The following is a 13,918-nucleotide window of genomic DNA, read 5'->3' as shown; positions in this document are numbered from 1 at the left end:
TTTTTACTTAACACTTATTTTTCTCAAAAACTGCATTGTTGGTTAAGGGCTTGTAAGTGAGCATTTCCCTGTAAGGTCTACACCTGTTGTATTCAGTGCATGTGACAAATACAATTTGATTTGATTCCCACAGAGGGTTCTACATGGAACCCAAAAGGGTTCTACCTGAAACCAAAAAGGTTCTCCTTTGGGGACAGCCAAAGAACCCTTGTGGATCCCTTTTTTCTAAGAGTGTACACTACATCCTCATCCCGATACCAGACCCCCGATTGCCCCTGTTTCCTTCTTACATCCATCAAGATAAAGTGACCTCATATAAAGGTGCTACAGTAAGTATGATTGGTCAATACAGTACAAAGATTATATGTTTCTACACCAAGCTCTCTTCCCATTGGGCGCTGTCCTCTCAACATCTCATGTTGATTGGTTCATTACAACGACAACAATATAAGAACAGGAAGTTGTTTTTGTCTCTACATCTATGCTCCTTTACGGTTGGTCGGGGGTGGAATGCCGAGGGGTGACAGAGTTCAGGGAAAGGAGTGTGTTATATTTAGAAGTCATTCATTTCTCCTGCTCTGATGGTTGAAATGAGAAACTCCAGGATGGTCCACTTTGGCTTGCATTTGCATCCAAGTGTCTTGTATTGAACAGAGGAGGGTGGCTACGGAAAGAGACAGTAGTCTTAATAGGTTTATAGGTCCTGTTGTGTGTGAGGTCTGTGGTGTTTGGGAGTGTGCGTGTGTGTGTGTGTGTGAGAGAGAAAGAGAGAGGGAGTGGGGGATGAGGAGGTGTGCAGGACTGAGAGAGGAGTTGAGGAAGAATAAAGGAGGGCAGGGTCAGACTTGTTCACTCTGCCATTGGATAAAGAAGGATTCCGGAAGGGAAACGTTGCGGCCGGGCTCGGGAGCAGAACGGGCCAGTAGATTTGTCTGACACAGGGAAGGAGGGATGAAAAAGGACAAATCTACCCTTTCTTTGCATTTTTTGTTCTTTCAGCTGCTCATACCTACATTCTCTCTTGATTACATTAACATACTCTCGTTTTTTTTCTCTCTGCCAACATTTCTCCTCCACGGTCAGCTTTCAGGCCTCTTTCCTCCCCTCTTTCTCCCTCTATTTTTGGGCCAGACAATTCACCTCTCCCCCCCCTTCTCTGTGCCTCTCCATTCCTACCATCCTCAGTGCTTCTCTCTCTCTCTCTCTCTCTCCATCCTCAGGGTTTCTCTGTACTTCTCCATCCCTCCATCCTCAGGGTTTCTCTGGACTTCTCCATCCCTCCATCCTCAGGGTTTCTCTGTACTTCTCCATCCCTCCATCCTCAGGGTTTCTCTGGACTTCTCCATCCCTCCATCCTCAGGGTTTCTCTGGACTTCTCCATCCCTCCATCCTCAGGGTTTCTCTGGACTTCACCATCCCTCCATCCTCAGGGTTTCTCTGGACTTCTCCATCCCTCCATCCTCAGGGTTTCTCTGGACTTCTCCATCTCTCCATCCTCAGGGTTTCTCTGGACTTCTCCATCCCTCCATCTGCAGGGTTTCTCTGGACTTCACCATCCCTCCATCCTCAGGGTTTCTCTGTACTTCTCCATCCCTCCATCCTCAGGGTTTCTTGGGCCGTCCATTGCGGGGCAGGTTCTCCACAGTGTTACTGAGACGGTACTTGACGATGATGCTGTGCACCGTGGACTTAGGCATCCTCAGCTCCTGCCCTATGGACCCCTCCGACTTGCCGTCCTTCCACAGGTCGACCACTCGCTGCCGCTGAATGATGTCGTGCTCCTTGGTCTTCAGGAAGCCGACACCGCCGCCACCTGGGGCTTCTGTGGGGGCAGACAAGCGGCAGAGCTGTAGAGACTGGGTGGGACTGGGAGGGAGAGGTAGGGGTGGCCACGGCAACGGCACGGTAACACGAGTGACAGTCAGGCAGTTCAGGCAGTACCGTAGCAGAGACAACACTCTGTCTGGCCCTCAACACTCCAATACTGAGAGGGTCAGTTTCCTCGAGGTGTCATGGAAACATCGACAACCACGGTTATACTTCCCAGAGGGGAATGCATTTTGGGGGACTTTCAATGTTGTTGAAAGTTTGTGTTCCCACAATTCAGGACTGTTGAAAAGCACAGAAAGTGACTGGTATGAGAGTCCAAAATGTCATGCGTTTTTTCTTGGAGTTCACCAAATGTAGCTTAAAGTTACGTGATGAGAAAAGAAGCAGGGCAGACAGACACTGTTTACTTTGAGACAGCAGCAGCTTTGCGTACTCAGGACTAGGATGAGGTTAACAGACTGTTGAGGTTATTAGGAGGTTATTATGAGGTCACACAAGTGTTTGCTTGTTTTTTTCATTCCCAGTTGTTCTCCCTCACCCTCTCTCTATCCCCCTCTCATATCGCTCCTCTCCTCATCTCCCTCGACCTTTCTTGCTTCTCTCTAAAAAGGGGTAAGTAGCAACATCCAAGACAACAAACCCAATGCGCCCCCATGTACCAAATATGTATAGCTCTCTCCAGAGAGAGAGAGAGAGAGAGTTCAGCGCGTTCGTCTGTGCGTTCAGACAACATTCAGCTTGGCACGGTCCACTCAGACTCAACACCCACGGAGAACAGACGGCGCGCGATCTAGCGACTATTTCTGAACACCAGCGTTCAGCCCAACATTCAGCTCGGTCTAAGAGGGATCTAGTTTACAAGTCCCAACAAGGAGTTTACACAAGTAACTTCTGTGTGGTTTAGTGTCCTCTTAAAATACCTTTGTACAAAAGTCCCTGGAGACTGAATTGTATCTTGGCACCGCAACTCGGTACGAAATTGCACTGCAATGAGATTTTCAGAAAAAGCTCCCAAAAATACTATGTCTCTGACAGACGGGTCCCTCTGCAATTACATAAATCAAGACGTTGGAATAGAGACAGAGCCCACGCTACAGACAGACCGGACTGGACAGCACACTGGGTCAGGCCAATTACAAGGTAATACCAGTCGAGAGTATCAGATTTCGCCACATATCTCTATTACATTACAAAACGTCTTGGAACACAAACACACCCCAGTGCAGACGTATCTGGTCAACATCTGCTGGAGCCAAACTAATGGAGGGAAAATAAATTCCATCATTGGCAGCTGATGAGGACTAAGAAAGACCGAAGGAGCTGGATAATAAGCCAACAAACCTTTGAGGTGGAGAGTTTAGGAGATTTTAATTAAAAAGCACTTTAATGAGTACAATAAACCTTTAGGAGGAAAAAAATAAACATCTGCAAATATTCTTCCAAAATTGTCAGTGGGTTCCAATGTACTAGAATCCTTAATATTTTTACTAGCTTTGTTCATAACATCTGATAGAAAACCGTTTGTAGGGTTTTTTATAACGATCGAGTTGAAAAGATAAAGGAGGGAATCCTAACTTGCACCTACATTGAATTCTTAAATCTCCCATTGCCATCAACGCATGACGCGAAGTGACAGTTCAATTTAGGTGGAAGTTAGGATTCACCATAGAAATAGAATGATATCGTTACAGTTCTGGGGGGGGGGGGGGGGGGGTCGTCTGCCCCAAAGTGATCTAAAAATAGTCTGACATCAGAGATTGTGATTGGCTGTGAACCTGACTACTTCAGGTGGCCATCTGTCAACAACAACGACGACAGAGAGGAAGATCAAGTGGATCACGTGGATCTCCCTGATCTAAGTGTCTCCCGCATTGGCAGGTTATATCATGACAGACGTGGGTAAGACGTACTCAACTCTGTTTTCTTCAATAAACAGTGCTTAGGAGGGTGTTATAAAACATGGAGTAATCCCACAGCGCCATTTGAGAACAAACTGCTGATTACTACACAGAAGCACTAACCTCACCATAATGATTTATATATAGCAACAGCTGCAAATATTTCACTACATTATGTCTCACTACAAAATGTATGACCATATAAAGATACTACATTCCCCATGCATATCTGGAACAGATTTGACCCATCTGTCCAAGTTGCCAAAGCCAGAAGCCAATGCATTCTGAACTGTACCTTATTAGGTCTACATCAACACAAATATAGTGACATACTTCTCCATCCCTCCATCCTCAGGGCTTCTTGGGCCGTCCATTGCGGGGCAGGTTTATATCGGTTACGATTGACTTTAAGGGTGGCTACTCTGCAGCAGCTGCAATGTTCTCTGAAATCATTCATGGACTGTCTATAGTCAACAATTCACTAGAAACCCTTCATATCAGTGGTGCTTTGGAAGAAGAAGAAACGTGTCTGTGTGTGTGTGTGTGTGTGTGTACTGAGCTAAATTGATCTGTTTACTCCATTTGGACTGTACAGACCACCTACTTGGATCGAGTACACACACACACACACACACACACACACACACACACACACACACACACACACACACACACACACACACACACACACACACACACACACACACACACACACACACACACACACACACACACAAACGTTTCTTCTTCTTCCAAAGCACCACCGATGAAGGTTTTCTAGTGAATTGTTGACTATATCAGACAGTCCATGAATGATTTCAGAGGACATTGCAGCTGCTGCAGAGTAGCCACCCTTAAAGTCAATCGTAACCGATATAAACAGTGAATCCTTCACCAGTAGTTTTGGAAAGCCCTTCTCAGTGAATGGGTATATGTACAGTATGGGCCACTGACCTGATACGAAGGATCCAGGAGGCATCTGGCTGTAGTTGGCTCCTCCCATGGGTAAGACTCCCGGAGGGGTGGGGGTGAAGGGGGGCCCAAAGTTCTGAGGAGTGGCGTAGGGTCCTGGAGGGATGGTCTGGAGGGAGAGGGGACAGATGGTTAATTTGAGTGGTGTGGGGGCTGTGCTTTGGCAAAGTGGGTGGGGTTATATCCTGCCTGTTTGGCCCTGTCCGGAGGTATCATCGGATGGGGTCACAGTGTCTCCTGACCCCTCCTGTCTCAGCCTCCAGTATTTATGCTGCAGTAGTTTATGTGTCGGGGGGCTAGGGTCAGTCTGTTATATCTGGAGTATTTCTCCTGTCTTATCCAGTATCCTGTGTGAATTTAAGTATTCTCCCTCTAACTCTCTCTCTCTCTCTGTCTCTGTCTCTGTCTCTCTTTCTCTCTTCTCTCGGATGGCCTGAGCCCTAGGATCATGCCTCAGGACTACCTGGCATGATGACTCCTTGCTGTCCCCAGTCCACCTGGCCATGCTGCTGCTCCAGTTTCAATTGTTCTGCCTGCGGCTATGGAACCCTGACCTGTTCACCGGACGTGCTACCTGTCCCAGACCTGCTGTTTTCAACTCTCTAGAGACAGCAGGAGCGGTAGAGATACTCTCAATGATCAGCTATGAAAAGCCAACTGACATTTACTCTTGAGGTGCTGACTTATTGCACCCTCGACAACTACTGTGATTATTATTATTTGACCCTGCTGGTCATTTATGAACATTTGAACATCTTGGCCATGTTCTGTTATAATCTCCACCCGGCACAGCCAGAAGAGGACAGGCCACCCCTCATAGCCTGGTTCATCTCTAGGTTTCTTCCTAGGTTCCTGCCTTTCTAGGGAGTTTTTCCTAGCCACCATGTTTCTACACCTGCATTACTTGCTGTTTGGGGTTTTAGGCTGGGTTTCTGTACAGCACTTTGAGATATCAGCTGATCTAAGAAGGGCTATATAAATACATTTGATTTGATGAAGAATCTTAAATCAAGTCATCAGAAGCCAGAGTATCTTAACCAGTGTGGGGTTATATATGTGTGTGTGTGTGTGTGTGTGTACGCTTGCATGCGTGTATGCTCACTGGGGGCGGGTGTGTGTCAGTGCCCTTGCTGGCCAGCCTGCTGAGGATGCTCCTCTCTGACATCTGCAGGCGTGCGGCGATGGGCGGGACCCGGGACAGCGTGGCGGGGAGCCGTGTCACGTCAGCCTTCATGTCGCTCAGCAGCTCCTCCAACTGGTTCAGCACTGACATTACACCAACACAACGGTCAGTTTCCAGTTAACAGGCACCTCTTCATTTATTATTATTATTAAGTCAACCATCAACCATCTACTATTCAGTTCCACTGGGTTCGGGGTACTTTATCCACTAGAAGTGGGACACATAGCAAACGTGAGTCACGGTGCATAGAGAATCCGGTGTGTTGGTGCTGCACTAGAACCAAAGCCTTCAAACTCTGCAGTCTGCCAGTATTGAACATTCCTTTTTCAACATCATTTAACAGTTGAAAATGTACCAAGTATGTTGTCCTTTCAAATTAACAGTACAAACATACCAACTCCTCTGAGATTGTAACTCTATGCTGATGATGACATTGTGAAATGTTCGCCTCTGGCAGCAACAGCTCTGTGAGGCTTACTGGACAGATTTAGGTCAAAGAACCTTGAAAAAATATAGCCTGGGGGGGCCTGTGCTTCTTTATCACTGATATAAATGCGTACAGACACACACACACACACACACAGACACACAGACACACACACACACACTATCCTCCTTCCACCCCCCCTCACCTTTATGCAGCACGGCGTTGGCCGGTTTGTTCCCGGCCAGGGACTCCTTGCTGAGGTGTTGGTGGGACTCGGCCAGACACTCCACCTCGGCATAACGGGCGTTCAACGCCATGGCGGGGTGGACCGGGTCCTGGGTCATATTCAGGTAGGCTGCCCGTCTCAGTTGTTCCTCTATCACCAGGGCCTGCTCTAATAACTGGGGGGAGAGCGGGAGGGGAGAAGGGGGAGAGAGAGGGAAGGGGGAGACAAGGAGAGTCAGTGTCACGTGTGCTCCCTCTCCGGCCTCTAGGTCACCAGGCTGCTCGTTATGGCGCACACTTGTCAGTTGTCGTCAGACTCACCTGGACTCCATCACTTCCCTGATTACCTGCCCTATATATGTCACTCCCTTTGGTTCCTTCCCCAGGAGTCGTTGTTTCTGTGCGTTCTGTGCGTTGTTTGAGGTTCTTGTTTTGCATTATGTTCCGTTTATTTTATTAAAATAATCACTCCCTGAACTTGCTTCCCGACTCTCAGCGCACATCGTTACAGTCAGTTCTTTCCTTTTTATTTAACTAGGCAAGTCAGTTAAGAACAAATTCTTATTTACAATGATGGCCTAGTGGGTTAACTGCCTTGTTCAGGGGCAGAACGACAGATTTTTACCTTGTCAGCTCGGGGATTCGATCTAGCAACCAAACGGTTACAGGTCCAATACTCTAACCACTAGGCTACCTGCCGGACCATCGTAAAACTCTTCTGCTTTTTGACATACACTATATCTACAGTATCTACTGCACTTCATGGCAATACAGTTCTATTGAATTTCATTGATCTGAACTGTAATGAGGAAGATGTTAGAGATAGAAAGGAAGAGAGAGCAGAGAGATACCGTATAGGTGGGTGTGGGGTGAGGAGGAGGAAAACGATAGATTACATGTTTGGACAAATTATAGACATTATATTCATATTTACAGTTTTATTTTAGCCAGCGGTGATTTATTCAACACCATCATTTGTGATGTTACTCAATTCAGGGGCAGAGCGAAAGAGAGAGACAGAGAGAACTAGAGAGAGGGAGAGAGACAGAAAGGAGAAAGAGAGAGACAGAGAGAGAGTGAGAGAGAGAGAGAGAGAGAGAGAGAGGGAGAGAGAGAGAGAGAGAGAGAATGCGGATGTTGAGGTCAGGGTATGAAACATGTGAGGCCGTCAAAAACAGGATGAGTGCCATTTCACAAATGCACCGGTCAGCAATACCAACCCGGTCTGTCAACCCAATATCTGTCTCTCATAGGGTCTGTCTTGTTCTTACATCCTTCAAACAGATGTTTTCTATTAGATATTATAAACTGGGAAGTTCAAGCCCTGAATGATGATTGGCTGACAGCCATGGTATATCAGACCGTATACCACGTTGGTAACCAGTTTATAATAGCAATAAGGCACCTCGGGGGTTTGTGATATACGGCCAATATCCCATGGCTAAGGGATGTATCCAGGAACTCCGCGTTGCGTCGGACATATGAACAGTCCTTAGCCGTGGTATATTGGCCATATACCACACCTCCTCGAGCCTTATTGCTTAATTGAATAGTACAAAAGCATGTCCTGAATCCTGACAGTCTTGTCTGTGTCATGGTTGGATTTTGTTGTGTCATAGTTATGTTATGGTAATGTTATAGTATGTCATGTGATGTGTAGGGTCCAGAGTGTTTCCAGGCCTTCTAGTTATGCTATGCTATGAAGGTTATACCATGCTACACTGTTATGCCATGTCATGTTTTTTCACGCTATGTCATGCCATGTTATGTCATGTCATACTATGTCATGTTGTGTCACATGTATTGTTACGTGGTGTCGCACCTTGAAGCGGCGGGCCAGGAACTTGTTCTTCATCTCAAGGAAGTTTCCCTTGTTGGCCTGCGACTTGAAGGGCTCGTTGACGATAGCGAACTGGGGATCGTTCTGGATGTCCTGCCACCGTGCATAGCCATGACTGATACGCAGGGGTCAAGGGTCATACAGCTCAATACACCATTAGCCAAAGCAACACCTAGTCTGTCAGTAGCATTAAGTATTTTAGCACAACTCCTATGAATAGGGCTACCCTCATCCAGCGTATTCCTATCGAATCCTTTCAGATCTTTATTGTTTCTTGTGGTAGGAGGGCTAGGGTTGGATTCGATATTTGGCATTCTAGTAAAAGTCATACAAACAGAACAGAATGGACTGTTCCAATCTCTATTCCATGTGTAGATTTCTGCAGATACAATCGAATACCTCTCTGCTACACAAATGCACCGGCGAGTGGACTTCACACGAAGCCACTGCCGCAGTATGACAGATAAATAAACATGAAAAGACGGTCTCCGCAGCAACCACAGTCAAGGATACAGTACGATTCCCGCCAGCAGCCAGAAGTCGTGTCGCCGGTGCCAGATCTCATTCATCTTCCCGGAGGAGATGGCCGCCCGCTCCTCGTTCTGCCACAGCGTATGCAGCTCTGCAGGGTGAAACGTCAGCATAATCTTGGGCCAGTGTTATAACATCCACGTAACGTTGTGTCAATGTCATAACAACCAGTGATACGGACTCAGTGTATAATGCCACAGTGTATGTTGCTCAGCACAAGGGACAGCAGCATAACGCTGTGTCAATGTTAAAACAATGTTAAAACAACATCTGATACTGAGTGTGATCCGCCACTGTGTGTGGAGCTCTTTGTGGGGGATCATCAACATAACTTTGTGTGTCAATGTTATAATAGCAACCTGTGATACTGAAAACATTGACGTTAAAACAACCCATGATACAAGCATTTCGCTACACCCGCAATAACATCTGCTAAATACGTGTCTGTGACCAACACAATTTGATTTGATTTAATACTAAGTCACTGTGTGCGGAGCTCTTTGTGGGGGATCATCAGCATAACGTTGAATTCATGTTGAAACCAAAGGTCGACCGATTATGATTTTTCAATGCCGATACCGATTATTGGAGGACCAAAAAAGCCGATACCGATTAATCGGCCGATTCTTAAAAATGTATTTGTAATAATGACAATTACAACAATACTGAATGAACACTTATTTTAACTTAATATAATACATGAATAAAATCAATTTAGCCTCAAATAAATAATGAAACATGTTCAATTTGGTTTAAATAATGCAAAAACAAAGTGTTGGAGAAGAAAGTAAAAGTGCAATATGTGCCATGTAAGAAAGCTAACGTTTAAGTTCCTTGCTCAGAACATGAGAACATATGAAAGCTGGTGTTTCCTTTTAACATGCGTCTTCAATATTTCCAGGTAAGAAGTTTTAGGTTGTAGTTATTAAAGGAATTATAGGACTATTTCTCTCTATACGATTTGTGTTTCATATACCTTTGACTATTGGATGTTCTTATAGGCACTTTAGTATTGCCAGTGTAACAGTTTGCTTCCGTCCCTCTCCTCGCTCCTACCTGGGCTCGAACCAGGAACACATCGACAACAGCCACCCTCGAAGCAGCGTTACCCATGCAGAGCAAGGGGAACAACTACTCCAAGTCTCAGAGCGAGTGACGTTTGAAACGCTATTAGCGCGCACCCCGCTAACTAGCTAGCCATTTGACATCAAATACACCAGCCTAACCTTGGGAGTTGATAGGCTTGAAGTCATAAACAGCGCAATGCTTGAAGCACAGCGAAGAGCTGCTGGCAAAACGCACAAAAGTGCTGTTTGAATGAATGCTTACGAGCCTGCTGCTGCCTACCACCGCTCAGTCAGACTGCTCTATCAAATCATAGACTTAATTATAATATAATAAACACACAGAAATATGAGCCTTAGGTCATTAATATGGTTGAATCCGGAAACTATCATCTCGAAAACAAAACGTTTTTCCTTTCAGTGAAATACGGAACCGTTACGTATTTTATCTAACAGGTGGCATCCCTAAGTCTAAATATTCCTGTTACATTGCACAACCTTCAATGTTATGTCATAATTATGTAAAATTCTGTCAAATTAGTTCGCAACGAGCCAGGCGGCCCAAACTGTTGCATATACCCTGACTCTGCGTGCAATGAACGCAAGAGAAGTGACACAATTTCACCTGGTTAATATTGCCTGCTAACCTGGATTTCTTTTAGCTAAATATGCAGGTTTAAAAATATATACATCTGTGTATTGATTTTAAGAAAGGCATTGATGTTTATGGTTAGGTACAGTCGTGCAACGATTGTGCTTTTTTCGCAAATGAGCTTTTGTTAAATCATCCCCCGTTTGGCGAAGTCGGCTGTCTTTGTTAGGAAGAAATAGTCTTCACAGTTTGCAACGAGCCAGGCAGCCCAAACTGCTGCATATACTCTGACTCTGTTGCAAGAGAAATGACACATTTTCCCTAGTTAAAAGAAATTCATGTTAGCAGGCAATATTAACTAAATATGCAGGTTTAAAAATATATACTTGTGTACTGATTTTAAGAAAGGCATTGATGTTTATGGTTAGGTACACGTTGGAGCAACGTGTACCTAAGCGATTATATCCAACGCAGGACAGGCTAGATAAACTAGTAATATCATCAACCATGTGTAGTTAACTAGTGATTATGATTGATTGATTGTTTTTTATAAGATAAGTTTAAATCTAGCTAGCAACTTACCTTGGCTTCTTACTGCATTCGCGTAACAGGCAGGCTCCTCGTGGAGTGCAATGTAAAGCAGGTGGTTAGAGCGTTGGACTAGTTAACCGTAAGGTTGCAAGATTGAATCCCCGAGCTGACAAGGTAAAAATCTGTCGTTCTGCCCTTGAACAAGGCAGTTAACCCACCGTTCCTAGGCCGTCATTGAAAATAAGAATGTGTTCTTAACAGACTTGCCGAGTTAAATAAAGGTGTAAAAAAAAAAAAAGATATATATTTTTTTTAATTCATCGGCCAAATCGGCATCTAAAAATACCGATTTCCGATTGTTCTGAAAACTTGAAATCGGCCCTAATTAATCGGCCATTCCGATTAATCGGTCGACCTCTAGTTGAAACACCCCAGGAAACAGTGAGTTCTGCCTCTAAACTGGGTGGTTCGAGCCCTGAATGCTGATTGGCTGACAGCCATGGTATATCAGACCGTATACCACGGGTATGACAAAACATGTATTTTTACTGCTCTAATTACGTTGGTAACCAGTTTATAATAGCAATAAGGATTCTCAGGGGTTTGTGATATATGGCCAATATACCACGGCTAAGGGCTGTGTTCGCTCTAATACACAGTACCAGACATGACAGGGGTCATATGATAGGGCTCATTTACCCGTGAAGCCCCCGTCAGCGATGTTGAACATGAAGCGCCGTCGCTCGGGGGTGGTGATGGGGGGTTTCGGTAAGGCATCTTTGGCAACCTCCTCCTTCGCCACTTCTTTCCCAACATCCTTTTCACCTTTTACTTCCTCTGTGAGCAGTAAAAACACAAGCCAGTTCATTCAGATAAGTGGATGCCATTGAAATATACCTAATAGTGTATACCTTTCTACTAGTGACTAGTCAGTCAGTTACTAACTAACTAACTGACAAACTGACATGTACAGACGGACGGACAGGTGAGGTCACTCACCTTTCATCACGTCAGAGGGTTGCTGTCGCTCCATCCTTTCCAGGTTGTCTGGCCCTTCTGTGGAGACAGGGGCCTCCTCACTCTTCTCCATGTCCTTTTCCTTGTTGTTGTCCTTCTCTTTCTCCTCCTCCACCTTCTCTCCAGGCGAGAGTGTTACACTACCTGGTTTCTCATCTTTGACCTCCGACCCTTGCTCAGTTGTTTCTCCGGAGGACCCCTCCTCCTTACTCTCCTCCTCAACTTTCTTCTCCTCCACTAGGGCCGGAGGGGTGTCAGTCGTTTTGGTTTCTTTCCCCTCCTCCTCTTTTGTACCCTTCTCTTCCTTGTCTGTTGTTGTGCAAGGGGATAATTCTTGTAGTGCTTCTTTGGTAGAGATTGGAGGCTGGGGACATGACAAAACATAATGTTCAGTGACAGTTATTGGTAGCAAGATTTATTAAGAGTGTCAACTGTGTAATTAATAACGTTCAATCTCTCACCTCTTCAGAGTCTGCACTCTTGTTGCTCTCTTCCTCCTTCCCCTCGTCCTTCTCGCCATCTTTCTCTGGCTCAGATGAGGCCTTACCCTCTTCATCTTCCTCCTCCTTCTCTCCATCTTTCCCGTTCTTCTCTAGTTTGTCCGACGGAGCTGGGGTAGCTGAACACAACACACAGGCAAGGGGGTCATTTCCCTCGCACACGCACACTCGCACACACGCGCACACACACACACACACGTAACGTACACACACACACACACGCACGCACACACGCACACACGCACACACACACACACGCACACACACACACACACACACACAGGGAGAGATGATGACCTTCTTGGACTCTGTGATTCAGACACATCGGCGACTGGCTGGCGCGGGAGCACAGCGTGATGATTCAATCACAATTTATGATATTGTCCGGATAGATGGCCACATGTTTGCACTTCAAAGAGCACGGTACATCCTGAACTCGTACCTCCAACCCTCGACAGGACAGCGGCCTACAGGCACTTCCATTTGTCTCCTGGAAAGTGATTAAAACTGGACCTGATGTTGTGAATGTTTGTGCGAATTCAATTGTTGTGTTTGGTTTGTTTCAAGAGATTAGAAATGCATTATATCCATTCATTTTGATATGTCTTATTGCAATGTACAGTTGAAGTCGGAAGTTTACATACACCTCAGCCAAATACATTTAAACTCAGTTTTTCCACAATTCCTGACATTTAATCAAAGTAAAAATTCCCTGTCTTAGGTCAGTTAGGATCACCACTTTATTTTAAGAATGTGAAATGTCAGAATATTAGTAGAGAGAATGATTTCTTTCTTTCATCACATTCCCAGTGGGTCAGAAGTTTACATACACTCAATTAGTATTTGGTAGCATTGCCTTTAAATTGTTTAACTTGGGTCAAACGTTTCGGGTAGCCTTCCACAAGCTTCCCACAATAAGTTGGGTGAATTTTGGCCCCTTCCTCCTGGCAGAGCTGGTGTAACTGTGTCAGGTTTCTAGGCCTCCTTGCTTGCACATGCTTTTTCAGTTCTGCCCACAGATGTTCTATAGGATTGAGGTCAGGGCTGTGTGATGGCCACTCCAATACCTTGACTTTGTTGTCCTTAAGCCATTTTGCCACATCCATTTGAAATATGCTTGGGGTCATTGTCCATTTGAAAGACCCATTTGCGACCAAGCTATAACTTCCTGACTCATGTCTTGAGATGTTGCTTCAATATATCCACATAATTTCCCATCCTCATGATGCCATCTATTTTGTGAAGTGCACCAGTCCCTCCTGCAGCAAAACACCCCCACAACATGATGCTTCCACCCCTGTGCTTCAC

The 13,918-nt window shown here is 45.4% G+C and overlaps 1 protein-coding gene across 6 annotated transcripts in view; it reads right to left on the bottom strand.

The window, feature by feature from the left end:
- The window catches only part of chd3 (chromodomain helicase DNA binding protein 3), a 60,560-nt gene that overhangs the window by 6,645 nt on the left and 39,997 nt on the right, over positions 1 to 13,918 (bottom strand). For 4 of the 6 annotated variants that reach the window (XM_029753902.1, XM_029753905.1, XM_029753906.1 and 1 more), the window contains exons 31-39: positions 12,572 to 12,729; positions 12,093 to 12,474; positions 11,793 to 11,930; positions 8,889 to 8,997; positions 8,358 to 8,490; positions 6,516 to 6,711; positions 5,803 to 5,966; positions 4,683 to 4,809; positions 1,555 to 1,822 (exon numbers count right to left, since the gene is read on the bottom strand). In XM_029753902.1, coding sequence (XP_029609762.1) covers positions 1,602 to 1,822; positions 4,683 to 4,809; positions 5,803 to 5,966; positions 6,516 to 6,711; positions 8,358 to 8,490; positions 8,889 to 8,997; positions 11,793 to 11,930; positions 12,093 to 12,474; positions 12,572 to 12,729 — 1,628 coding nt within the window. In that variant the 3' untranslated portion in view covers positions 1,555 to 1,601. Of the gene's footprint in view, positions 1 to 1,551; positions 1,823 to 4,682; positions 4,810 to 5,802; positions 5,967 to 6,515; positions 6,712 to 8,357; positions 8,491 to 8,888; positions 8,998 to 11,792; positions 11,931 to 12,092; positions 12,475 to 12,571; positions 12,730 to 13,918 lie in introns of those variants that run through there. The other 2 variants (XM_029753904.1, XM_029753908.1) reach the window with 2 other exon arrangements.

The sequence above is a fragment of the Salmo trutta genome, chromosome 5 (assembly GCF_901001165.1).
Source record: "Salmo trutta chromosome 5, fSalTru1.1, whole genome shotgun sequence".
NCBI lineage: Eukaryota > Metazoa > Chordata > Actinopteri > Salmoniformes > Salmonidae > Salmo > Salmo trutta.
Note: the sequence above shows the minus strand (reverse complement) of the source record. Positions and strands in the feature narration are given on the sequence as shown.